Source organism: Lethenteron reissneri, chromosome 27 (assembly GCF_015708825.2).
Source record: "Lethenteron reissneri isolate LAM-NWPU_2019-01 chromosome 27, ASM1570882v1, whole genome shotgun sequence".
Lineage (NCBI taxonomy): Eukaryota > Metazoa > Chordata > Hyperoartia > Petromyzontiformes > Petromyzontidae > Lethenteron > Lethenteron reissneri.
The window spans coordinates 4,742,866-4,770,696 of NC_083805.1; the positions used below are offsets into that span (position 1 = coordinate 4,742,866).

At 49.2% G+C, this 27,831-nt stretch overlaps 1 protein-coding gene across 3 annotated transcripts in view; it reads right to left on the bottom strand.

Moving 5' to 3' along the window:
• Window positions 1-6,462: 6,462 nt before the first annotated feature.
• LOC133348412 (E3 ubiquitin-protein ligase DTX1-like) overlaps window positions 6,463-27,831 on the bottom strand; it is a 101,451-nt gene continuing 80,082 nt past the window's right edge. For all 3 annotated transcript variants that reach the window (XM_061561205.1, XM_061561206.1, XM_061561204.1), the window contains exons 4-10: window positions 20,321-20,382; window positions 17,075-17,236; window positions 13,774-13,838; window positions 13,060-13,218; window positions 11,854-12,015; window positions 11,007-11,096; window positions 6,463-8,139 (exon numbers count right to left, since the gene is read on the bottom strand). In XM_061561205.1, coding sequence (XP_061417189.1) covers window positions 7,915-8,139; window positions 11,007-11,096; window positions 11,854-12,015; window positions 13,060-13,218; window positions 13,774-13,838; window positions 17,075-17,236; window positions 20,321-20,382 — 925 coding nt within the window. In that variant the 3' untranslated portion in view covers window positions 6,463-7,914. The remainder of the gene's footprint in view (window positions 8,140-11,006; window positions 11,097-11,853; window positions 12,016-13,059; window positions 13,219-13,773; window positions 13,839-17,074; window positions 17,237-20,320; window positions 20,383-27,831) is intronic.

Genomic DNA, 27,831 nt, shown 5'->3' on the forward strand with positions numbered 1-27,831 from the left:
ATACAACACCTACACACACACACACAGATACAACACCTACACACACACACACCAACAGATACAACACCTACACACACACCCCAACAGATACAACACCTACACACACACACTAACAGATACAACACCTACACACACACACACACAGATACAACACCTACACACACACACTAACAGATACAACACCTACACACACACACACACACCAACAGATCTAACACCTACACACACACCAACAGATACAACACCTACACACACACACCAACAGATACAACACCTACACACACACACACAGATACAACACCTACACACACACACCAACATATACAACACCTACACACACACACATATCTAACACCTACACACACAACGGGTGCCACACACACACAACACCTACACACACACACAGATACAACACCTACACACACACCAACAGATGTAACACCTACACCTACACACATACAACAACAACAACCGCCATTCGCCACTAAGTGGCGGTGACGTCACCACGACGCTTGTGCCAGGCCAAGTGCACCTTGAGGCCACGTGAAGTGTCGAACGCCCGCTGGCAGGAGGTCACGGGGCAGACCCAGCAGGTGCCACGGGTCGACTGACCGAGATGACACACATAAACAACGGGTGCCACACACACACAACACCTACACACACACAACACCTACACACACACCAACAGATGTAACACCTACACACACACAACGGGTGCCAGGGTAACCCATTTGTAGGCGCGCTCCGTGGGGCCGTTCCGCCTGTCGGCTCCATTCTGGAGTCCCTTCGCATCAAAGCGGCGCTCGTTCAGACAAAAAAAATCTAAATAAACAAACCGAGATTGGGCCCGGCATAGTTTGACACAGCGCTGTCAAAACATGCCCCACGAACACTATCTACGGCAGCAGGCGGCCCATCCGCGTCTGGTTGTCAGGCCATACGACGCTGACAAGGTCTCAAAAAGTTAAAACCAGTAAATTAAATGTTAAAAACAATTAATGGAGCAGTCCCGCAATTGTTCACAGCACTGCGGGTGGAAGGGCCTCCGACTAGGAGCTGTATTTGGCTTCATCTAGAGGGCTTGTTAATGATGGTCATGCGTTCATTCACAGGCCGATGGGCACATCTCCTTCATAAGATGTACAATTAAAGGCAGGACAATGAGTACGATTGTGGCCATGGAACGGCATAATAAACCACTGTAGCCTGCGCTTTTTCAACGGACAAATAGCTCAACTAAACTCAACATTGAAGCCCTTTTCGTAGCGAGCAGACCTCGACATTGGCATTTTGCTCCGCGCGGTAACCATACGCAAAGTGAGAATCTGGAGTAGATTCGAAGCTTTCGTGACTGCAGGAATAACTCTTTGGTTCTTTCGGTAAAGTCAGGTGACTTTACCGAAATAACCAAAGCGAGAATCTAGAGGGCACATTTTTTTTGCCTATTTGGCCTCCTCGTCAACGCTGTCCAGACGATTTGTAAGAGACGGGGAAATTGACCACACCGTATCCAATCGCACGCGACTTGTCGATTGATGAACGTCTGTGGGTAACCCGTTTGTACTGCTGGATATACAGAGGCGGTGGTGGTGGTGGTGGGATTTAGGCATCCTTTACACCGCTATTTCACCCGCAGCACCAGGGCATCGTCATCGAACCGATGAACCTCCGCGCTGCCAGGCTGGCTTGATAACCATTCACGCACCGCGGCAGCGACGATGCCCGAGTAAGCGCTGCTGGAAAATGTTTAGCTGAAAACAAATTGGCTTGGGGGTGTGCAAACGGTCAAACGGGCCTACACTTTTGTTTGCTTGTTTTGGTGGTGACTTGTGAAGCGGAGACGTCGCCTGTTTACGTGTGGGGCCGTTGTTGGCTGGGGTTTGCCACGTGGCTGGCGTTGTTCTGCCACTAAAAGCATGGAGCAAACCAAGCAAGAGCTTAGGAGCCCCCCCCTCCCCGAGCAGCTGAAGGTCGCCGGATTATTGATACGGGTGAAGTATCAGAATGAACACATTCACACGCGTCCGTCTCATTTACATCCCGCTCAGCTCATCTCCCTCCATCTCCATCTCTTGCCCATATTTTTTTGAGTTATTGCATCTAAAGAAGGGTGGGATAACTTTAGCAAACCCCACCCTCCTCCCTCCATCTCCAATGAGCCCAGCACCCCCTACAGTGCTCACCTTTTTGCGTGAGTTTTATGTTCAGGGTTCGTCTTCCGAAGCTTCATCGTGACAACAGTTCAACGCGAAAATGATCTCCCCCTCGCACTTGGACAAAAAAACGCTGCCGCCGTTCCTCCAAAACAAGTCTTTGCACCGCATCTCTTGTGCGATCGCGCACAATATCAGCCTGAAGAACAGTCCGGCACGCTGTTGGGGAAAGTCTTGTTGGCGAATCGCATCCGTCCCTCAATATTGTAGACATCTCTTCGGATGGGCATCGAAACGCGTGGTACAATCGTGTGGGATCATTATGGAGAAGGCGTACCTTGTGCTCTAGCGGTCGTGTGTCTTACGCCGTTCATCCCTGCTCGAAGGCAGCCGGGCAGTGTTGGGTCAGAAAGCATCGAGTGAGAAATTAAGCCCAGCAGTTGCGTGTGTTATTTCTTGTGGTGTGTTCGTCCAAAAAAAAACAGCAACTCGTGCTGCTTATTTTTTTTTATGCCAGATAAGGGAAGCGTTGGCCGAAAAACAACCGTTTGCCAAAAGCATCACCCATCCAAAATACTCACCTCCTTTTTTTCAACAGCTGACATTTGCATCCTGTTTTTTTTTATTCACATAAAACAATAGTTAAACAAAGTTAAACAAGCCAATATCAAATATGTATTTTAGAATAACTGAAATAATTTGGGCCAAAGACACACTTGGCGAATAAACAAAAAAAAGATCCATTGTACTTTATTTCACGTTACTTTTATTGAACGGTATTTTCCCCAAAGCCTACTCGCCGGAATTGTTTAAGGAACACTGAGACGCACAGGTGAGAGAAGCAGGGGTGAGCGGCCGGACTGAGAGAGCCATGGGTGAGAGCGCAATGGGTGAATGGCATGGCTAAGCGTGGCATGGATGAGAGTGGCAGGGATGAGAGTGGCAGGGCTGATAGTGGCAGGGCTGAGCATGGCAAGGGTGCCATGGCTGAGAGTGGCATGTGGCAGAGAGTGGCATGGGTTGCAAGTGTAGCAGTGTGGTGGAGAACAGGTGGGGTGGCGAGCGACCACCAGCAGGTTTTTAATAAAAAATATAATAATCGCACACTGGTAGACAGAGCGTGCAACAGATTTAACGAGTTTAACACGCAACAAAAACGGTGAACCTTTCATCTTGTATTCACCTGCAACGGCTGCATCTGCTGCACGCCCGGCGCTGTCACGTTGACTTGATTCCAGAGCCCCCGCCGAATGCGGCCAAAACATGGCATGGATAACGTCAGGGAGCTTTTGCTTCCCAAAGCCAACTGCGCCATCGACATCGCATTTGGGGAGTCTACTCTGACGAGGCTCGTCTCAGCACTGGCCTTTGCCCGAGTGACCAGCGATGGACAACAACAACAACAACCGCCATTCGCCACTAAGTGGCGGTGACGTCACCACGACGCTTGTGCCAGGCCAAGTGCACCTTGAGGCCACGTGAAGTGTCGAACGCCCGCTGGCAGGAGGTCACGGGGCAGACCCAGGTGCCACGGGTCGATTTGACACACACCGGAGCACAGGCACATTGGTCGGTAACCTTTTTTGCCATTGAACATATTCGTCAATAACACTGTGGCCTTCACAGGATATTTCACGGTCGACTTTTTTTGGGCAACCAAAAAGGGACCACTGGCCGAAACGTCGCCTATTATATATGTTCTCCTTTTGGGGCCACAGTTTTATCGAAGAATGTGTTCAATTGGAATAAAGGTCAGTGACCTCTTGACTATTGACAACCAGCCTCAACCCTTAGTGAGCACTGCCACCACGTGGACATGTTTTGTAATAACAGTGCTGCGCTCACTGCCATCGATGGAGCCAACGTGCAGGATCTCTGCGGGTTGTAAGCATGCATGTTGAACTTCTTTTTCACCGTACATAGCCAACCGTGCCATCGGAGGTGCGGTTGTTGGGGGCAGGTGCCGTTGGCGAGCATCTATTAAGGCCAGAGCAGTACACAGCGGGGTGGCTGTGTCCAGCATTACGCGCCGCAGGATGTCTCCCCCGATGCTCACGTTTTTTGCACTGCACCTGAAGTGGGGGGGGGGGGGGGGGGGGGGGTGGCCAGGATTGGTCCTGATATCGTTCACCAATGATGTCACCGCGGGTTGGAATCGAACACAGCTCGCCGGGTAGACAGCACGCTGCGTTGGTCGCAGTACCACCGTTTCCCCGACCGGTCGCGAGCATCACAACCATCACCGCCGCCGCCGCCACCACCACCAGAAGCAACGCCGCATGCCGGAATCCACAACTTCCATAAAATTGCCGTGCAGATTCTCTCTGGAAACACGCAGGATGGCGATCGAAACAGGAAGCTTCATCCAAGTAAAAAATAACGACACCGGACTTGCTTGATCAGAAGCGAAATTCAATGGGAGTTCATACCCCTTTTGGTCTCATCCAAAAAAAAAACACCGTAAATTTTGCCTGCCATTTCTCACTAGCCCCATCGCCACCGATTTCTGCGCACATTTAACATTCGCGCGCAAAGCAAAATCGCACACACGCCGACTGAACCGAAATAAATCCGGACGTCACTGCCATTGCGAGAGGGGCAAAAAAAATAAATGCAATCTGCTGCATAAAAATTGGATTTTTATAAGAAAAAAAAATCATCCTGCCTCTTGGAAATGCTCTCAATGCATTCGACTGATGTAATTATGGCATTAAAATTGCTTTCCTGTGTCTCACAACACCCAACATGCCCACCAGCATCGGGGCGTCCATCTCGCGCGGGAGAGCTAACACGCCTGCGGCATGGTTGCCCGGGGAAGAGAACGAGCGAACGCGTCCCGGACTTTGGAAGCCTCGATTTCGTCCTAAGGATATCCTTTTCTCAATTGTCTTTCACACGCTGGATCATGACCAGAAGCGAGCGAGCGAGCAACGCGTGGACGTGCGACTCCAGGAGGCGTGGGTTGATGAAATAATACAAACAAACTAAAACTGCCCAGAAATTTGTTTTCATCGATGGAAGAAACCACAGCGCTATAGGATGTTTGTCCTTGTCAGTAAGGCGAGGGCAGTGCACTGGTCCATCAAAGTAAGTCTTGCTGCAATGTATAATTAAGTGATATTACTCAGTGCGAGTTAAATTTTGACAGGCTGTCACAAGTGATTTCATTTTTTTTGCAACGGCCACAGGACCTCCCGCTGAATCCCACTATCGACGTGATTTGGGGCGCGCTACTTGCCGTACGTTCATCAACTACGAAGCCCCCTCCCCCCAAGCTCTGGCACCGCTGCTGTAGTGCACATCAAACAGCCCGTGGGGGGGGGGGGGTGGGACCCGATGTCTTCGCCTCGGCACTGTGGGGGCCCACGGGTTAATGTGCAGGGGGGTTTCGCCGGCAGCACTGATCATCGCCACGGCTCGCACACGCGTGTCACGGTGCGTCGCATCGTACGCGCGGCAGCGAATGGCTAACACTAATGCATCAAGACTCGTGATGCTTCACTCAAAACTCATCATGCTGCGTAGCGATCGATGGCTTCAATGATATCTGAGTAAATGACGCTTGGCACGTTAACAATCCCTGAAATACAAAACAAAAGGTAAATTGCAAAGAAATATAATATAGCTGCTAACTTGTCAGGGAGCGGCGTGGACACTAGACTAGACGTTCTCGGAAGAATCGAAGTGAAACTCCACGTGGACGTAGGTGAACGGGCATTTCAATAAACGTCAGCTGCAATTTGAATTATCTTCAAAAGAAATGTTTCTGTCTCCACCCCCCCCCCCACCGCCCTCAAACTCTTAAATTTTACGTCGCAGCGATTTCAAATGCTCTCCGCTTCCCGTGAGCCATATATATGTTTCTTCGTGTGTTTTTTTAAAGAACGTTCGATAATTGAAAACTAGTTTATTCATTTACGCTTTGGCACTAGTATGTGGATGCTAAATGCTGGAGTGAAACAGTGGAATGGGAAGGACAGGGGGGGGGGCCCAATGGATTCGCCATGAATAAATCGGGCAACATCTTTGGGCATGGTACGTTTGTATGATGTATGCTGAACTTCTTTCGCACCGTACGTAGACAAGCATGTGTTAAATCGGACCGCCCAGTGAGAGTCAAGTGTTCTGCAGTATTCCCACCATTTACCAATTCCTGAATGTATCCGTCTTGACTGGTACGTTCCGGCTACGAGGCGGACACTTGCTTACGATGCATCACGGACAACCTCGTGGGGAAACTGTACAGACCCTCTCTCTTGTACAGTTGTTGGCACCTACATCAAAATAATACCGATTAACAAGTGTAAATTGTCACATTTCTTAAAGGTATATTACAGAGCATAGAACAAAAATATATACAGGGGTTAGGCTTCGGTATACTGTACGAGTATCATCTTTCCGTTAAGTTTTTCTCGTTTAGAAAAGTCTCATTTTTAAGAGCTTCTGCCAACTCAGAATTTCTATCCTTCACCAAAAGTTTTTTGTCGTTTTCTTTTTAAATTACGCGACACATTGTCACGTGACAGCAAAGGAAAGAAAAGGAAAACTGAATGCGGAATGTTTTTTTTTGCTTTTTCATCTTCTTCAAAACGAGTGCAAAACAACCCCTGCGCTGCTGATGCACAGACGCTCGGTTGATTTTCTACATCGCGAGGTTTGTATGTGTGTGTGTGGGAGGGGGGGGGGGGGCAGCCTTCGTCCAGCAGTGGATAGATCACGACGAATGATGAGGGCAGATGCACAGGTGCTACGGGGCACCGGCTGCTCGTCCGCGTGTTTCTTGCACGACGTGTTACCCAGTTGCGTGGTGGGACGTCTTCCTTTCGCGCCGTGCCAATCGGAGGTGAAGAAGTCACGCGGTGTTCACGCTTGTCGATGGAGGAGGGGTCTCATCAAAACATTTCACGTTCACTGCCATGTCCCCTCCATCCCTCCCCACCCTCTGGAAAATTATCTTTCGTGAGCTCTACCGCTGGATAAAGTACCATTTAAAAAAAATTTTATTGACCACCACCATAGCGTGATCGTAATTGGTGTAATCTTGCAGTGTAGTGTAACGCGCACGGAGACGTTTGTTACGATATGGGCGCAGTGCAGATGTAAGTTGTTGTTGTCGTTGTGCTACAATAATGTTGTAGATATAGCTGGGATAAAAAGAAACAGTCACCTCGCGATGACGAAAGCCAAACTCAAGACGGGAAAAAAATTGACACGCTAAAATCAGGTATCTGGACACGCGCATGTTGAGACCTTAGCCGACCCAGGCGATTATTCACTTTGATAGTATGGCACATCGTAATCTTAAAAACTTCAGCTTCTGCGAGCACAGCGTCCCAGATGTCGCATCGCAATGCGGGCGGCCCCGCAGCGCCACGACCGCACACGCGGGCCTCCTTCGCGAGAAACCATCACGCTTGCTCGCTCTCCTCCTCCTCCTCCTCCACCGCGCGTGCAATGCTTTGGCGGGCGGATTCTCAGCGGGCGACAATCCTCTGCGCGCACAAAAGAGGCGCGCGACAGGCGCTCGAGCAGAGGCTCGTGCACGGAAGAGCATCGTCTCCCCGCCACCCCCCCGCACCGCCCGCACCCTTCGGTTCCACAGGAGCCATCCGGCATCCCGAGCGCACGAGTTGCGACGCACCCCCAACCCCAACCTCCCCTCGTCACCAACCGGACCTCCGCGCTCCGACCACCCCCCCCACTTTCGCTGGCTCGGTGGGCCCAGTGGGTTCAGGCCGCATAACGGGCCCCGGCGGGCTCAGTCCACCAGGCTGGCCTCGGTGACGCCCTGCGCGGCCAACTCGGCCTGGACGTTCTCCAGGTAGTTGGGGTCGGGGAATCCGTGGCCCGTCACGTTGGAGCCGAACTCCGTCTTGTGGTGGATCTCGTTCCACACGACGGTGTCCGACTCGCCCGTGGTGCTCGACGTGCCCACCGTGAAGATGAGCCGCCGCTCCCACGCCACGATCAGCAGCCTCAGCACCTGCCGAGGGGGGGGGGGGGCAGTGGGGTGGGGGGGGTGGACGCACCGCCCCGCGACGCGCTGTTAGCGGAGGCGCCGTCGACGCGCAACGCCGCCGCTGGCGAGCGGCAGATGTCGCAAACGGGTTTTGATTCCTTACCCGTACCCGTACCCGGCCGCATCAGGGTCGCAAATGGGTACCCGTACCCGTACCCGGCCAGGTACGGGTTCCCGTTCCCTACCCGTACCCATACCCTACCCGAAATGAGTGACAAACGGTGACTCACCAGTGACTCACGGCCTACCCGTACCCGTACCCGGCCGCACCAGGGTCGCAAACGGGTACCCGTACCCGGCTGGGTACGGGTAGCCGGGTATCGGGTAGGGTACGGGTATCGGGTACCCGGTTGCGACGTCTGGCGAACGGCACCGCTTCAGGGAACGACGCGCTCCGGTCTCGTCGGACCTCGGAAGCCGAGCGGGGGTCGCTCGTCATGGGCGACCGCCGCCGTCGTCGTCATCCGCAAAAACCACCGTGGCACGGAGCTCTCCGATGCGGTTCAGACATCCGCGCGGCACGATGGCCGACGTTTCCGCTCCAGGTGCATAGAGATTTTTTTCGATTAAGTTCCCTTATTAGAGTTCCCGATGAGGTCTCTCGGAGCATGCAGCGAAACGTCGAAGCTTGAGGTCAGGCAACAAGAGGGGATACAACCCACCGACAGCTGTGTCGCATGAACCCGAGGGAGTGGGGTGCCAAATAGCGGAGGGAACTACTTGGTGGGCGGTATGAGACGAACGCTGCTGTAATGTACTTCTACGATGCCCGCGTCTGCGATTGCCAGGCCACAATGACCAACGTGGAACGCCACGGTGGCCAGGAGATGTTAACTACCTCGCCTGGTGTACAGGAGGTCACGGGTTCGATCCCGACCCTGACGCCTGCTGCTGTATATTTGGAGTTTGCGGTGTCTCTCTCCCCGTGTTCGCGTGGATTTTTCTCCGGCTCCTTCCTCCACACTGTATAATGAACGTCACGCGTTTACGAGCATTTGTCCGCGCTGTACATCTCCATGTGACAAGCCACGTTGTTAAGCTAGCTCAGTGGGCCTGACCTGGTAAAATAAAAATGAAGTATGGTAACAACCACCCACGGCTCACGTGTCACAGGGAGGCCCTCGTCAAACACGCTGTGGGTTTACATTACGCGTCTAAATGTTATTGGCTGTTATTTTGTGCAGCAGATCTGGCTGTAGGCTGTACACATTAAGGAGCCCGCTGAGACACAGCGATATCTCTCTGCAGGGGAAAATAAAATCCACTTTAGGAATAAAGCGCCACGCAGCATCCTGCTGAAGTAAAACGAGTCATTTACAAGGCTCCATTACATCGCTCAAACAAGTAAAAACACTTACTTTTGAAAAGATAAGTATTGATCGTTTCGTCTCTTCTACCCAATGTTTATTTTCTTCTTTTATTTCGAACGTTGTCACCTCGCGAGGGACCAAAGTGCTGCGCCACTCATCGCTATTGCAGAGCAGCAAATCGCCCCGTGAGAAAACGGTCCATGGAATGAGATATTACGAACCTCTTCCTGAGATCCCTTCAGTTGAAACCCTTATCCGCCACACACTAAAGAGGGGGGGGGGGGGCAGAGGTCGCAACCGGGTACCCGATACCCGTACCCTACCCGATACCCGGCTACCCGTACCCGGCCGGGTACGGGTACGGGTACCCGTTTGCGACCCTGGTGCGGCCGGGTACGGGTACGGGTAGGCCGTGAGTCACTGGTGAGTAACCGTTTGTCACTCATTTCGGGTAGGGTATGGGTACGGGTAGCGTACGGGTGCCCGTACCCGGCCGGGTACGGGTACCCGTACCCGTTTGCGACCCTGGTGCAAACGGGTACGGGTAAGGAATCAAAACCCGTTTGCGACCTCTGGGGAGGGAGGGGGGGTGCAACGAACTTCCTGGCATGGCGCTTCATCGCTTGGCAGTCAAACTGGATTTTCTTTTAATTTATTCAGAGTTGGGGATTTTGGCAAATTGATTGAACAAAAAAAAAACATCGCACGCAATTTAACACGGCCGATTTTATTTAATGCAGTCAATTGGTGGCCGCTGAGACCCGTCAACTCACTACACTCGGAAAAACCCAGTTTAACCAAGGGCAGCCGGAACTCAGACTCAAACCAAAGTTTACGGTCCTGGTAAAGTGTTCTATAATAGAGGTTTTTGGGTTAGATCGCGTTAATATAAATGTGCCGTGACAACTGCCACCACCCGACCCAGCCGACGAGTGAGGTTTGTCACTTAAACAAAACATGCCAATTTGTTACTAGTTCAGCACAACATTTACGGTAACGTTTCGCCGGCAATTACAACTGGCATCATCAGGCGACAGCCAGAGTTGTGATGATGCTGGTTGTAATCACTGGCGAAACGTCGTACTCGAGTGCTGTCGTGGTAACGAATTGGCACGGTTTGATTACGTGACAAACCTTACTAATCGGCTGTGTCGGGTTTTGGCGGGTTTAAGGACACATTTATATTTACGTGATTTAACCCCCCAAAAAAACCTCCTTTATTATGGATCATATCGGTCGCGAAAGCCTGCGTGTTAAACTGACAGCGTTCCGATTCGCCGAGCCGGATAACCACCTCAAAAAAGACTAAAACAACCCCACCAAAATCACACCCCTTTAAATATTAAACGAGCGTAGATACACAATCACAGGGTAACGACGTTACGCGAAGTCGCGCAGCAAAACCAACAACGGCAAAGCGGCCGTCGTTCACCTTGAAATTTAGGGTCTCGTTAAATGCAGTCACGAGGAGCCGAGGGAGAGAGGGAGGGAGGGAGGGAGGGAGAGAAGACGACTCCTCACCTTGCGGCCCGTCTCGTTGTCGGGCAGGTAGCAGTGGCGAGGGAACCCGCGAGCCGTGAACTTCTTCCCGGGGTTGGGGTGCTCGGGGCCCTGCGTGTGAACAGGATCGCTCGCGCGATCAGCACTCACACCGCCCGCCTCGCACAACGACAAACGCTCTTCGCGCGAATGCGCATATGCAGCGACGACAACCACCACGGGTGACGTTCGCCACTTAAGTGGCGGTGGTGTCGCCACAGCAATTGTGCCAGGTTAGATGCGCTGCGAGGCCACGTGAAGCGTTTAAGGCTCGCACGCGTACAAGCACGCACACACGCACAAAGCCTTTAACAAACTGTTGGGGTAAAGTTCTGTTAGCGAGCGCCTATTAAAGTTGCAAGAGCGCAAGGGGAAGTGGTGTGGGCAGCGCCACATGCCTGGCCACCATCGTATCCACACTGCCGATGTTTACTTTCTGGATTGGGTGCTCATTAAGTGCGATTTGACTTGCGGGAGGAACCAAGCATGGCTCAGTCCTGGGATTGGGCAGAGGACACATCGTCAAGGATTGTGGCGGGTGGTCGAGACTCACAAACGGAATGGCAGCCAGGGGGCAGGGGGGGGGGAATATTCCCAAAGAAGAAAATCCACCACCGTGGAGGTGGGAGTGACGAATTCACCTCGCGTTTCAGAAGCGAGATGGATCGTTTGCATTGTGAGATCGTCAGAGATGGCAATGGCTTTGGGGAAAACCATCCGGCAGTTGACAGATCGCGGCTAACGACGCTGACGACGAGTGCGCTCCGGTCAGCTGCTAACCGGGGACGCGTGGGAGGCAGCGTTGACACGCGCCGCGCTGCTCACGAACCTGCATGCCGGGTGGGATGTCGTAGATGATGCGGATCGTCTTGCAGTCAGAGTATCCGGGCAGCGAGTACGGGATGACGTGGTACTCCATCTTGCCCGGCGGCTGCGTGCCCGTCTTCTCGCCGTAGATCGTCTTGCACGTCGGGCACTGCAGGCTGCCGTCCTGTGCACAAACCGCAGGGGATGTGGGGGGGATACAATTTAAACGCGTAGGGCTTTCGCGTGACAATATTGCTCATATCCTTGGTTCCTTCGGTAAAGTCACGTGGATAGAAGACCGCTTGTGTTGCGATCGAAACGTCGTGGGGTTTTTGCTTTTATTATTTTCAATTTGTTTTTTATTAAAAATTTGTCACTTTTATTTAATTTTATCCTTTTTCTTTTCTATCTACGTGACTTTACCGAAAGAACCAAGAATATGAATTCCTGCAGTCACGAAAGTTATAAGTCAGTATTATTCATGACGAAGGTTTTTGGGTTAGATCGCGGGAAAATATACACGTGTTGTTAAACCACCACCACCACCACTACCCGACACGTGAACAAAACGTGCCAATTGGCTATTGCTTCAGCACATCCGTTTGATGGCGAGTAAACTGACGGCATTTACAATTGAGTACGACGTTTCGCTGGTGATTACAACCAGCTTCATCAGGCGATTTGCCATAATACACTTTGCCCATCGCCGTCATGAACGAGTATGTCTCTGAAAAAAAAAATGGTAAACATTCAAAAGTGGCAATTTCTTCAACAATCCAGCTTGGTGGCGTTTGCTACACACGTGGGCCTTACATAATAAAATTAAAATAGTTTAGTTTTTATAGTTTTCCAATTTCAGAGAGCCCAGTGGTGGCGGTGGGTAATGTAGGTATGAATGTTGAACTTCTTTCGCACTATACGCAGCCAAACGTGCTCATCGGGGGTGTGGGCGAAGAACAACTTAAACACAAAAAGCAGTTCTAAAGAAATGCGTTTTAAATGTAGATTATTTAAAAGTGCATAGCTCCAGTGGCTTCCCAATATCGTAAGGAAGAGCGTTCCAGACAGCCGCAGAAGCGCATCTGAAAAGCACGCGATGCGGTGAGCGTCTTTGTTCGATGGCCATCCAAGAGCCACCGCTAGCGAGGATGACTGGAGCTCGCGTGATGATTTACGCGCCTTTGTTAGTGGCCGCGGCGACGGTGGGTACACTCTCCGCACTCCTCACCTTGTTGCCATTGGCGTACATGGCGAGCATGCAGAGCGCGTGAAACGCGTGGCCGCACTTCCCCAAGCGGCCCACCACCTCCGACTTGACGCTGCCGTGGCTGCACATCCCGTCGTAGCCCGACGGCACGTTCAGCCGCTCCATGCAGATGGTGCAGTCCTGGGACGCGCGGGGTTAACAAGAGTGGGAGTGTTTCGGAGTGGGGGGGGGGTCAGAGGTCACCGTCGCACGTCTTCGGCGACACCACGACGCGGAGCGCCGGTGCTGCGAATGGCGACCGTCAAGTTTGGCTTTCATGAACTGGCGCAAGTTTTTTCTGTTTTTCCACTGGCACATCTGAGCCGTGCCGGTAGGCAGCTCTCACGGTATCGGCGACCTTCTGCTACCGTTTGCCTTGCTGAGTTGGACCCAAGCTGCGATACCGTCGACATCTGAATCCGGATTGGTGCCAAGCAGGGCCAGGGGCGGGGCTAATTTATACATTCACTGCACGTGATGGCCAGTCAGAAAAGCCGTGAGGGCACAGCGTCACCGCGCCATCTATATCTTAACGCATCTCGATTTTGGTGACGTCAGCGGCACAGCTCGGCTTCTGCGGTGGAAAAACAACCTGGCCTTACCGCAACCGTTCCAGGCTGGCTCAACGCAGTCCCGGAACGGCCCCCCGGTGACACGGTGGAAAAGAGAAATATGTTTCGTGTGTCTCACAGTCACCTCATCCGGAGGGTTCTTCAACTTCTGCAGGTATTTCTTCACGACCTCTTCTGGGCTCCGACCTCCTACGCGACAACATGAACCACAGTGTGGCGATACTCCCGATGGCTCGTACACACCCACAAAGACAGCATAGCCTCGTAGATTGTTCCACGAAATGTTGGCGCAAGAGCTGTAAACGCCGGCGCCACGTGCATCCGTCTTTGTCTCCTCTGCGCCGATGTTTTACGTACAACTTGACGCATTCATTTAAGACTGATTTGGCCCACAGGAGAGCCAAAACGGCTGGAGTTACTACTTGCCACTTGATTTAAAAAAATTATCCATGCCTGGGAATTTAATTCTGGTTGCTAAGTTCATAGTGCAGTGTCTTAACCGCAAACAGCAACATCATCTTCTTGGTTCTTTCGGTAAAGTCACGTAGAAGGGAAACAATCAAATAATAAAAATAAAATATAATAAAATACAATTCTCACGACGTTTCGGCCACAACGCAAGCAGCCGTTCTCAGGTGAAGAACAGGGCTGTCGGAAAGACAGCGTCTGAAATTCAGTGGCCGAAACGTCGTGAGAATTATTTTATTATGTTTTATTTTTATTATTTTATTACTTCCCTTCTACGTGACTTTACCGAAAGAACCAAGAAGATGCATTCCTGCAGTCACGAAAGCTTTAAATCGAAAAATAAAAGCAACATTATCGCTCCCCATACACACAGAACACAATACACACCAATTCACACAGCACAGACATTCCATGCATCGTTGATGCAGTCACTACCTTTTCACTCGTGACGGAATGTCATTTTGCCTTCGGAAATAATTGAAAATGATAATATAATTTTACTTACAGCAGATGCATTGCGTCATGCGTACAACCCAATCGTTCTCACATCAAGTGGTAGCGTAGCAGTGACGGTGTGAGGCCACGCGTGCTTCACGCACCCAACGCCACAAATATCTATGGTATGGATGTGAAGGTGCAGCTGTACTCATTATTCAAATCGTAGTATTTACTTTTGTACCATCCCAGTAAAGATGCCAACGTCCGGACACGTGGATGGAACCGTTGGTCGCAACCGTTGGCCCGACGCTAATTGAGCGCCGTCAATTAGCGTTGGCAAACGCCGGTCTCGCGCCAACGTGTAGCGAAGATCGCCTTCACAGGACGCTGCTACCACGTGGGATCTTTGCGGAGACCAAAGGTGGCAGGCACACGCAAGTGCTCGCCTAATAGCCTCCGTGTCTGAGGGTGAGGCCCAAAAAAACAAGAATTCAACCCTCAATCCAACATCGGCAAGCAAACGCCGTGGCACTCGCTTCGGCGCGTCGCCATCGGCGAAATGCGACGTGCCAATTTTTAAAACTCATCGCCGCGGGGGGCGGGAGGGGGGGATAAAAACGACGCATCCATTCGTCGATTCAATCATTTTAAAAAAGGCTCAAGGCACGCGGCGTTGAATTACGTGCGTGAGAATTGATGTTTCGATCGATGCAAATGACACGCAAACGATACGTGGACAAGAGGTAAGTGGAGGGCCACGGTCGCCGACTTGTTTGAGAAAGCATGGCGTGCACACACACACAGAGAGAGAGAGAGAGTCAGAGAGTTCCCAGTTAGGCCAGTGGAGAGAACGAAAGTTTGCCAAGGAGACGGGCGAAAATGATAGATCAACAAAATCTTGACGATTTCGATTTAAAGCTTTCGTGACTGCAGGGATTCATCTTCTTGGTTCTTTCGGTAAAGTCACGTAGAATGGAAATAATAAAATAATAAAAATAAAACATAATCAAATAATTCTCACGACGTTTCGGCCACAACGCAAGCATCCGTCCTCAGGTGAAGAACAGGTCTGTCGGAAAGACCTATTCGAGAAGACAGACCTGTTCTTCACCTGAGGACGGCTGCTTGCGTTGTGGCCGAAACGTCGGGAGAATTATTTTATTATGTTTTATTTTTATTATTTTATTACTTCCCTTCTACGTGACTTTACCGAAAGAACCAAGAAGAAGATCTTTATTATTTCCTGCCCCCCCTCTCTGCCTGCGACCGGCTGCCTCTATAAAAAATAACGGTGACCACCGTTTCCATTCGGGCGTCTTGTGGCGTGGTTGCATTGTGCACGTTATATAAAACCCACATTTTATTCTATTGTAACAGAGTGGCCTAAGGCTTGCGGGGCGACATCTCACTTGCGCTTGCGAAAAGGGACAAAAGTTCAGTGAAAGTTTATTGTTTTCACCGTTCCTGTGCAGCAGCATACACCCACTAATGTACACACCATGACGGACAAATCGTGAGCACGCCCTAGCGAATGTAAACACACTCAGGCGCCACTCGCGTGCAAAGATAAAGAACACCCGTGTACCCTTTAGCCGCCTTGTGGGGCGAGTGCTGTTCGCGAGCACCTAGTAAGGCTGGCACGGGATAACAGAGGGTGGGTGGCCAACGCCATGGCCGCCTTCGTCTCCCCCGTGTGGATTACGCACCGTAACAGGGACTCTCATTTAAGGCTGAGTCAACCTGATACTTGCCACCGATGTTGGCTGTGAGCGGGAATTGAAATCGGGGCCACTACCGCACGCAAACACACATTATGGGTTGGCACAACGCATCGGTTAAAATCAGTGTTCGCACTCGGTCATCTAATACTCGACAGCCCTTTGCCAATCCATTGCTGAGTGAAGGCCTTCCCCATGCCTTGTCAACCATACTTACCCACAATGGTCAGTGAGTCTTGGGGAATAGGGCAGAGGATCGGTTCGGACGTAAATTGTGTTTCATGTTAGTCGTGGTCAGTTTTCAAACTCTAGTTGCTCTGTTCAACATGCAATATTGTGTCATCCACTGTGCTACTGCTCCCCCCTAATGCTCCACATATATTGAATAATGTGCTTTAAACAATTGCCATTGTAGTGCGTATTTAATGTGGCGCTACACTCTGATGTTGTAGAAGAAAACATTTATTAAAAAGCCTATTTAATTAAGTAGAACGTGTCGTCTATATTTATTTAAAGTAGCGCATTTTGATGTGACGTCACATTTCTCAAACGAACCCCCCCCCCCCCTCGTCATACATCGCCACAAATGTCTGACCCCACCCCCCCCCCCTAGGTGCGTGACGTCATTTATGGACGGCCCCTTAGGCGGCTGCCGTGACACCACCGCCAGTTTTTACGCGCAGCTTGTGGCGCTCGTGCTCGCGCGCGCGTGCGTGGCGCGCTTGCTCGCGCGCGTGGCGCTTGTGCTCGCGCGCGTGGCGCTCGTGCTCGCGCGCGTGCGTGCGTGCGCGTGGCGCTCACCCTTGCGCGCGTGCTTCTTCTTGATCTTGCGGCAGGAGCCCGACACGCCGGGCACGGCGCGCAGCTCCCCCTTGCTGACCGAGGGCGGGTGCAGCACGGGCTTGGGCGCACGCGTAAGGAACACCGGCAGGCCGGCCGCGCACATCAAGATGCCCGTGATGCCTGCGCCAGAGGTGTACACACCACCACCACCACCGCGCACACCATCCCGCACACACCCCACCACCACCCCCGCACACCCGAGCCGCCAGAGAAAACAGTGTTGACACTCAAAGCCGTCAGCGCTGGATGGTCATCTTCATCAGTTAGCCACGGTCTGTCCATTGCTTTGGTGAAGGCATCACCCGACCCGACCCCTCACCCCACCGCCCTACCAAGCCGTTGCCATCACGGACAGGTTCGTCAGATGGAACGATTCATCTGGCTCTTGCATGTCAGCTTATCTCATCACTACTTCGACACGGTGGTGGATAACCTCTCAGGCATGTTCTCCCTCCTTTTGGCTGCCACTCCATCAATATTCTCCATCATTGATCATCATCCCCTTTATAGGGATGATGATGATGGACCCTACCGGGGAGATGGATCGATGAAATCCGTTCGTGTGCCAGGTGCTATACAAACTGTTGCATCGGCAAGACTGTTGGCTGTTGGCGAGATGACGGCGGCTTGGGGAGGCATTTATCCAGCAGTGGGTAGATGATGACTAATGGCGATGTGACTATAGATTTATGCTGCTTCACTGTGTACGTGCACAGCATGGGCAGGAAAATAATTCATCGAGGATTCACTTCTTGTGAATTAAACACCCGAATCGTGACAATGATTATAATCGTAGAGGGAGCGAATCATTACATGGAGCAGCATACGTCACGTGCTGTTCATATTCGCGGTTTATATTTCAGAGACCCAGACAATTAGTGCCTTGTGAACGAAACCCTTTGCGTGGCAGGACAACGAGAGATGGCAGCGTGCTTGGAGAGTTCTTCATCCAGCAGCGGAGTAACCATGGCTCAAAATGACGACGAAGATGGCAACATAACCATTTAATAACTGGAGTTCAAAAAGCTGAATATCAAGAAAGATTATGGCAGCAGTTTTGGCACTCGTTCATCCACCAATGGTTTAACCACGTCTGATTACAATTTTCCAACACCACCACCATGCTCTGCTGTTCGCAATGCCTTCTTCATTTGGATTTTGTTTTGCGTGGGGTGGTCACCCATCCAAAGCACTACCCAGGCTCCACCCCGCTTGGATTCTGATAATGGTGACGATGATGCCCGAGGGGTTGATGCTTGGTTTGTTGTCCTTCCCGTAGCACGGCTGGCTATGTAAAGTGCGAAGGAAACGGGAGGAGGATTTCTTCACAACTCTGGTCTGTCGCCTGATGATGCTGGTTGTAATTACTGGCAAAACACTGTACTCGAATTGTAAATGTTGTGGGTTTTACTCTCCAACACACCGGTGTGCTATACCAGTAACGAATCGGCATGTTTTGTTTACTTGACAAACATTACCAATTGGCCGTGTCGGGTGGTGGCAGGGTTTAACGACACATTTATATATTTACGCGATCTAACCCCAATCACCTCGACCATGCAGTTCAACATGCACACATCGATTAACCGAAACCCAGGTTCGTTTTACCGCAATGCTTCTGCACACCACTCCAGCACCACGGGGTGTGTAAGCGCCTGGCAGCTTGGGTATCGGCAACATTCGGGCAAGTTCACGTGACCACCAGCACGCTGCTCGTGCGGAGATATGAAAGTGGGCTGTAGAAAGCTGAACTTGTACGCTCCCACGCACATTCCCACGACGCCTACAGTAAACGTCCTTCGCGCGGGCCGTTACTGCCGTGTTAATTGGGGATGTTAATGATCCCTTCCAGATTGAGAATGCTTCGATTTGTTTTCGTATTTATGCCTCTCATCGGACCACGTCATTGTTTATTGCGCCGTGTAGTTTGTATTTATTTTTTTCACCTAAAAGGGCGAAGCTCTTTTTAAAGCTTTCGTGACTGCAGGGATTCATCTTCTTGGTTCTTTCGGTAAAGTCACGTAGAAGGGAAATAATAAAATAATAAAAAGTACATATTCATAGGTTTTTTTCGGTAAAGTCACGTAGGTAAAACATCAAAATTAATAAAAAATAAATAAAATAAAACAAAAATCACGACGTTTCGGAGGTGATTTTTTTTTTATTTTATTTATTTTTATTAATTTTGATGTTTTACCTACGTGACTTTACCGAAAAAACCTATGAATATGAATCCTTGCAGTCACGAAAGCTTCAAATCTAGAAATAAAAAGTACATTTTTTAAATATATTATTTCGGCCGAAACGTCGTGAGAATTATTTTATTATGTTTTATTTTTATTATTTTATTACTTCCCTTCTACGTGACTTTACCGAAAGAACCAAGAAGAAGGGCGAAGCTCTTTACGAGTCGAGCCGGCAAGGTGAGGTTTGCAGGTGTGCGTACAGGCGAATGGCCTCGTCTTTCAATCCACCGACGGCAGACGGGCCTCCGCCGGAGGGGGACATTCACGCGGCTTTGCTAAAGATTCTTTTTTGACGTTGACCACCCGCTCGGGAAGAGGCGAGGGGGGGGGGGCACCGACTTGTTTACCACACCAGACGCGACCTGCCTATTGACTGGCTGTGGCTTACCCATTTATAGCGCTGGGTGAATAGAGGCAGTCGGGGGAGAGGGAGGGAGGGGGTTAAGAAAAGTGCACCATTACTTAAACCGATCGAATCAAAGTGGCGACCTTTGCATTACAAGTTCATTGCGGTAAACATTATACCATGGCAGCAGCCCTCACATATACACACACACACACTGACACCTGCACGCACACGATAAGACAAATATCCTATTAAACATCTGTAAAAAATTAACCCGTCAAAACAACGTTTTTCACTATAAATCCTTTATATGCGTGGCATCGGTTTTATTTTATTATTTTCTTGAGTAAGAGTTTCATTTTGATCACATTGGTATTTTCAATTAAATATGAAAACATTTTTTCCTAAAAAGTGGAACATTTTGGAAGTTTTTTTTTCACGAAAATAAATTGTCACGCACAACGAATCTGTGTGCAAAATGTCAGCTCGATTGGATCACGGGAAGTGGGTTAAAAAACGACCGACAGATTTGCACGGTCGTAAGCGCGCAAGCAAGTGAACTTAATATAAAGGATTTAAAAATGACGATCATTCTGTTATGAGAACACTCACCCGCCAGGGCTGGATTTATTGGGCCAGAGCCACCCAGATTCTTAACAGGCAGCGCAGGCACCCTGCGAGCGAAAGGAAACACGGACACGCGGTGAGAACGCGATTTTTCACACCGTGCCACTCCCCACAGAGGGGAGAAAACAAAAAACAGAATGTGTTTCGATTTAAAGCTTTCGTGACTGCAGGGATTCATTTTCTTGGTTCTTTCGGTAACGTGACGTAGAAGGAAAATTATAAAACAATAAAAATAAAACATAATAAAATAATTCTCACGACGTTTCGGCCACAACGCAAGTAGCCGTCTTCAGGTGGAGAACATGTCTGTCGAGAAGGCAGAGTCTCGACAGACCTGTTCTCCACCTGAAGACGGCTGCTTGCGTTGTGGCCGAAACGTCGTGAGAATTATTTTATTATGTTTTATTATTTTATTATTTTCCTTCTACGTGACTTTACCAAAAGAACCAAGAAGAACAGAACGTGTGTTAAATGTTTCAATGTCCCCCAGAGACAGGGGGTGCGGGGGGCAAATAGAGAGGTCACAGCGGGCTTTTGTCCACTCTGCGCAATTTTCAACAAATCACTCGGAGAAATCAATAAAACAGTCTGGACTTTCAGCGTCTGCAAGACGGGTTGGAATTGTGAATGAAATCAACGCGAACATTTTTTTGCGTGTATATATATTTTAAAATTTCTGTAAAGGAGATTAAAATTCTCATGGAATATTTCTCATAGCGGAGGGTGGGGGAGGGGGGTAGGTGGCAGGGAGATATATTTTCTGCAGCTCAGCCCCAGACAGTTCCAGCCGAAATGAAGCCTTGTAGATTGCCCCACTGAGATGTATGTACGGCTTCAACCCTAATGTCGAAGCAAATCAGACTTTGTTGGACAAGGTGGACCAGGGGAGGGAAGATTTGGTGGGACACGTGCAGGGGCTTTGAATTCAAATGCCCTTTTTCCTGCACAGTAATGCCATCCGCAATTATTTTAGCGGGGCGTCTCAAAGTGGCTCGCCACACGGCACATCCAGCGGCAGCTCCAGCTGAAATTAAGCCCTGCATATCTGCGTGCATACGCACATGCGTGCATGTATATTATGAAAAGCAACGGTACAAAATTAGTGCCTTTGTAAAAAAAAAATCGACACAACAATGCCCCCTAACGAGCACGACACGCGAGTGGCAATACGCGCGCAGTGGTTTAATCGCGCACATTCGAATGGGTAAGATGTGAGAACAATGAGAGTTCCCGATGAGAAACTCGGAGTCCTTTGCTGCGTGATGCTAATGAGGCCAGGCCAGCGAGAGTCCCGACGATGAGCACCAACCACGGCCGCATTCTTTCGTCATTTATTCGCCCACCCCCCCCCCCTCATTGTCAATAAGATAGTGAAATGAAAATAAATAAAAATGCAGCCGTGCAGGGTCACACATGAGTCAGAAGTGTGACGGAGAGGTGTAGAGAATTTGGCTGAACGCACGCAACAAAATACAAATTCCCACGCGTCGTTTTACAGAAACTTTGCAGAAGGAAAGCACAAACACCGCCGTGACGCGACGTCACGGCACCCATTTATTTGTTTTGTTTCAACGCTTTACGGGGAGAAATGTTGCGTGAGCAAGGCTTGCGGGTAGGACAACAGACCCCCCCCCCGACGGGCGCTGCGCATTTTGCGTGTGAGATTGCAAGACGGGCCGTCCACACCGAATGTGCCGTCACAGCAGCGGACTTTGCGATGTCCGTTGCGATGTTATTTCTGGCGGCGTCGACAGCGCTGTGATGTCGAGAGAGAGAGAGGCCACTCCTGTTTCCCAGACACCCCCTGTGAATCGTGCTTGATGGTCTGTGGTGCCCAGGTCACAGTCTCTCCCTGTGCTGCTAGTGTCCCCGTGCCGTGGGTAATGTCTGTGTCCTCCTTTTCCCCCTTCCACGTCTAACCGGATGTCTTATATTGCATGTGTAATTGGAGTTAACTTTAGAGATGCTGTGGAATAAATACGATGAATAATTGCCAATAAATTATGCTTATCCGATAAACCAGCAGCGTTTGTTTAGCACGTGTGCCGGTTACACTACGCTGATGAGCCCCAGACGAATGAAAGCAGAGTTTCCATGCTTAGACAAATGCTGCTGGTTTGAGTGAAACGTGTACTTAGCGTTTGTGCGACACAGAGCTACGGTTTATTTATTTATCTAATTACCCAGAGCACTTCACTGTGGCAACCCATGAGCAGTTTGTGTATCAATTATATACACGTGTCAAATATACAATCTCTGATTAGCACGGTTAGCTACGTACGGTGCGAAAGAAGCTCAACATGTATGCATACAAATGACTTTAATCTAAGAGTTAAGTCAAGGGGGGGGGGGGCTGATCCCTTCAGCAAGATAAGGTGGGGGGGGGGGGGTCAGCCCCCTCCAGCACACCCACCCAGTGCCGGATGAAGCGAGTGCGGGGCCTGTAGCGTATGTTATAAAGGGGCCCTAAATAAGAAAAAAACACGTAAATATTAAAACACAAAATGTTGTAACTTGCATAGTAAAGTAATTGTATGTTTTCCTTTGCTATACAGCCAGATAATGCGACAAATCGCTAACCTTAAACACCCAGTAGTTAAAAAAAGTTGAAGGCGGTATAGTACTATAGTAATAGAGCTAGTGCTGAATCACAGAAACCGGAATTGATAGCTTGAAAGCATTTAGCGCGGGGCCCTTGAAAGTGCGAGGTCCGCAGCTACTACATATGTAGTAGCTACACATGTAGTAGCTACACATGTAGTAGCTACTATCACAATGATATATGTAGCTACTCGTGCTACTCGGATCATCCGGCACTGCACCCACCCCACTAGGCTGTGGAGGCTGCACCGCTCGTTGAGGTTTTTTTGTCACGTGGTTAGAACCATACTTGACCAGAAAGTCCGGGCTGCTCTCGCGACAATTTCCCAGCGGGGAACGCGTGGCTCTCTTAAAAGCGTTCGCACGCCGCGCGTTTTGGCAGACTCCGCTGTAGCCATCGCATAGCATTTTGCAAACAAACAGCAGAATGAGGCTCAAAAAATAATTTAATTCAGTCACTACATTTAATAAATCACAATGATGTGGTCAATTAAAAAAAAACTCCAAGCATAGTTTTTGTTGTTGTTGTTGTTGTCTAACGCTGTGGTTTGTTTATCAATGGCGCATCAATCTAATTTATCGACAAGAGACATGTAGGGTCAAACAGGGACTTGCTTTTTTTCTCGCGTGGCGATGCGGTTTAGAAGATCTACCCCTCCACGAGCATCGTTCTAATGAACTATCCATTAAATTTCGATTTAAAGCTTTCGTGACTGAAGGGATTCATCTTCTTGGCTCTTTCGGCAAAGTCACGTAGAAGGGAAATAATAAAATAAAAAAAAGTAAAAATATTTTATTCTATTATTATATGATTTTTAGTATTATTATTTTATTATTTCCCTTCTACGTGACTTTACCGAAAGATTAAAAGAAAAAATATTAATTATATTATTATATAATTTTATTATGCTTTATTTTTATTATTTTATTATTTCCCTTCTACGTGACTTTACCGAAAGAACCAAGAAGAACTATCCATTAGTTTAGACTGTGACAGATTCCCAATTAAATGTGTAGGTGTACCAACACCGTTACGGTGGGAAGGAGCGGCGGTGCTGTAGTTAGCGCAATGTCAACTCGGAAACACGAATATTATTCCCGGCCATGGTAAGTGGTATCTCCCCCAACACCCCCCCCCCCGATCTTCTCCCTTCAATAACCGGCATGGTGAAGTATGGTCAAACAACCCCCACGACCGACACAGCAGAATTTATTTCGCACCGCACATGGCCCACTGCGCGATTCAGAGTCGCGGGAGAACGTCTACAAACTAAACAACAAAAAGCCTTCGTCCACCGATGCATTGCCAGTAGGCTAAAACGGGTCAAGGGGGCAGCCCTGCATGCAAGCGACTCCTCACGCGCACCACTGCTAGACATCCACCCCCTCTCTATGCACTGGTCAGACGTGTTAGAAGTTGGAAGACATCATTCTACGTGCTAAGAGAACAGCTCAAACGCAATTACGATAGATATATTATAGAACTTTTTGTTGCCGTTGTTGCGTGTGTGTGTGTGGCCACGCGCCGCAGATTCCCGCCGTGAGCAAGACAGCCATGGGCACCGGAGCAGCATCGGAGTTCCAAGAGGCTCCTTGGGCAGATGCACCCACGTCGTGGCTGCCTGATTGCCACATGGTTATTGTTATTATAGCAGCAGCAGCAGCAGCAGCCAATAATCAACGGGAGTCATTGTGGAAGACAATTAGCGCCACGTGTGTGTGAGACGGTGCAACTCACACTCCACAGGCATGAGAAGCACTCTGGTTCCAGACACTCCAGACCGATCACGAGTATAGCTATTGCTGTTACACATTAACGTCTAATCTTGGAAATTGCTGAAATGTACAAGGGAGTCCTTTGGGCAATGTTGTCGATGACTATTTAGCGTCGTAAGCCAAAAGTGTATATGTAGAATTTATTTCGCACCGTACATAGCTCACTGCGCGATTCAGAGTCGCGGGAGAAGGTCTACAAACTAAACAACAAAAAGCTGTTTTCAAGAAATGAGTTTTCAGCCTAGTTAAAAGTGCATATCTCCAGCGGCTTCCTACTATTGGAAGGAAGAGCGTTCCAGACGGCCGCAGAAGCGCACCTGAAAGTGCGCGATGAACAATGTTACCGGCCAATTTTTATTTTTGCGCGCACCCATCTTTTTGCATGACAAAGCCGAATTGTCTACGACTACTACGTATAGGTCTAGCAATGGTACAGCCCCTTTGTCAATTCGCTGCAGGATGAAGGTCTCCCCCCATGCCATGTTAAACCGTGATGGTTTGACCATACTTCACCATTGCTGGCCAGCCAGGGTTGAAGGGGGGCAAGGCAGGCCAGGACAGGTAAGCCGACCTGCACTCACCACTGATGAAAGCCATGGCTGGGAATCGAATTCAGTTTGCCGGGTTCATAGTTTATTATATTGTGCGCTTACCGCCGATCATGGCACTCCTCCCCATAATGATGTTTGCCTATGAATTATGTAACACAAGAATGGAACAGTGACAACAAGATAGCACGAAGATAATTGCTACCCATATACAATAGTAATTTTCAATTTGAAGCTAACATGAGACCTTTGAACCCAATTTGTAATTTCATTCATCAAGCCTCGCATTCAACATCTATTTAAAATCTATTTAAAATAAGTGAATATTATTTGAATGACTGTAGTTAATAGGCACGTGTAATGCATTAATTTGTCAATTGAAGTTGATTATTACGCTCACCAGAGGCAGAGTCACGTGTGAGGATGTATTAGGTTACAATTTATGCAAATTTCATGCAAATGCCCATTTAGGATCATGGCACAGAATGAGACGAGACGATACGAAATAGCGCACAATACAAAATGAAACAGGCAGACCGTACGAGACGTAAACAAAGTGCAGACGGGACGGTGCGAGACAGGGCGATACAAATGAGACTCACGATTACCTACGTTATAGAACCGTACAAAACTAAAAAAACATTTTTAATTCTTCAATAAAATCATCACATCGTTCTTTGTGACAATTCATCTCATCGCCGTGGGGGCGATGGGAGGGATGCGAGTGAATCGTTACACCCACAGTGGGTAACTTTAACATCTTCTGTCGTCGGACATAATCAATCCACTGCTGGATGAAGGCAACAATGCATTCAGCGCCTGCGAACGAGCCGAATTCGTCATTCCATCTCCATGCCGGACGTGCCCTCAATGGCATCTCGCCCCCCTCTCCTCTGGCTACCACCGTCTGTTGTTATTCTCACCAAATTTGGCCGTCACCCCATCCGCGTGCCTTGCCCGAAGCCCTTGTATAAGTTCTCTATAAACCAGAAACTTTCCTTTCTGACTCTCAGCGTCATCCCAACCAAGAGCAAGTGCGATTTTGGAAGAGCTTCCCCACCCTCTTCCGTGTCCTCCCCCACCACCACCCACTAGTTTGTTCCTGACACAAACAGAAGTGGCCGTGACGCATCAACAAGGATAAGTGCGTGGCATCCCGGACGCAAAGAAGCACAACACCTGCAGGATTATGCCGAACGGGACGCCTTAAAAATAGGCCTCCTGACATTTAGCGGGTGCATGAAAAACAGGAAAGCCAAGAAAAAGTCGTCTCCCCTCGTGTAAATGTCAGCCGGTGTGGTCCTCCTCTCGTCCTGCTCTTCGAAGAGAAAACCCATTCATTCTTGCTCCGAAATCATTATTGAGCGTCGTTGTGGAGAAATATACACGGAGCGAAAGACTTCGACTCTACACGCGAACGAAATATTTGTTCATTGTATTGTACTATTGTGTTACTTACATTCTCCGCAGATTAAGTTATTGAGTAGTGATTATATTATTTTAGCGGCGAGACCAATGGGAACGGACGAATACTGAGTATCGTCTATAATCAACGTTTTTGGGTTTAGATCGCGTTATTTATAAATGTGTCGTAACCCTCCACCACCCGACACGGCCAATCAGTAAAAAAGTGTCACGTTGAACTGTCAACGTGACACTTTTTTACTGATTGAACTGTCAACGTGACACTTTTTTACTGATTGGCCGTGTCGGTGGTGGAGGGTTACGACACATTTATAAATAACGCTATCTAAACCCAAAAACGTTGATTATGAATAATATTGGTCGCGAAAGCCTACGTGTTAAACTGAGTATCGTCTCTTCATACGCTTTGTTGCTTACATCCTCCACAATTGCACGAAATATTTAGTTTCGCGTCTCATATGTTTGTGTCTAACGATTTACCGAATCCAACCCACAAACGTTGGGCAGTTTGCCAGCTAGGTTTAAGGAAGGCTGCTGACGAGACACTGAATATCGTAACTGGGACCGAGTTTTGCTGCGAATAAAACCAACTGCTGCTGAAAGTAATTGCACTCCGAGAAGACCGTGTGGCTGATGGGATTTTTTTACTTTTACAGTGTAGAGAATACATTTGGGAAGGAGTTGTATTGTCTGCTTATATATATATATTTTTACTTCTTTCTCAGTGGTCTCATCCAGCCGGCTTATAACCCATTGCTCTCTACGATAATAAATCCATGAATTCACGTCATTAAATCGTGTACAAGTCACGATTTTTTTAGGGTCATTCAAGGTTAACACCTGAAGCTTTTGTTCTAGACAACCGTTTCGGAATGACGTATGGCAACTCTGGGGGGGGGGGGGGGAATGTTTCCAAGGTTTTCATGTTAAGGCTGAGTCGACCTCAAGGGAGGCAAAGGGCGGGTTCATGTAAAGTACAACTTGCCAGAAACATTGTCTAGGGCCAGGAATAAAACTCACGATGCTGGGGGGTGTCAAAGAGTGCACTTACCACTGCACCACCGCTCAACACACAAATATGCACTTTAAAATCTAAATTGAAAACTCATTTCTTTAGAACTGCTTTCTGTGTTTAGTTTGTTGGCC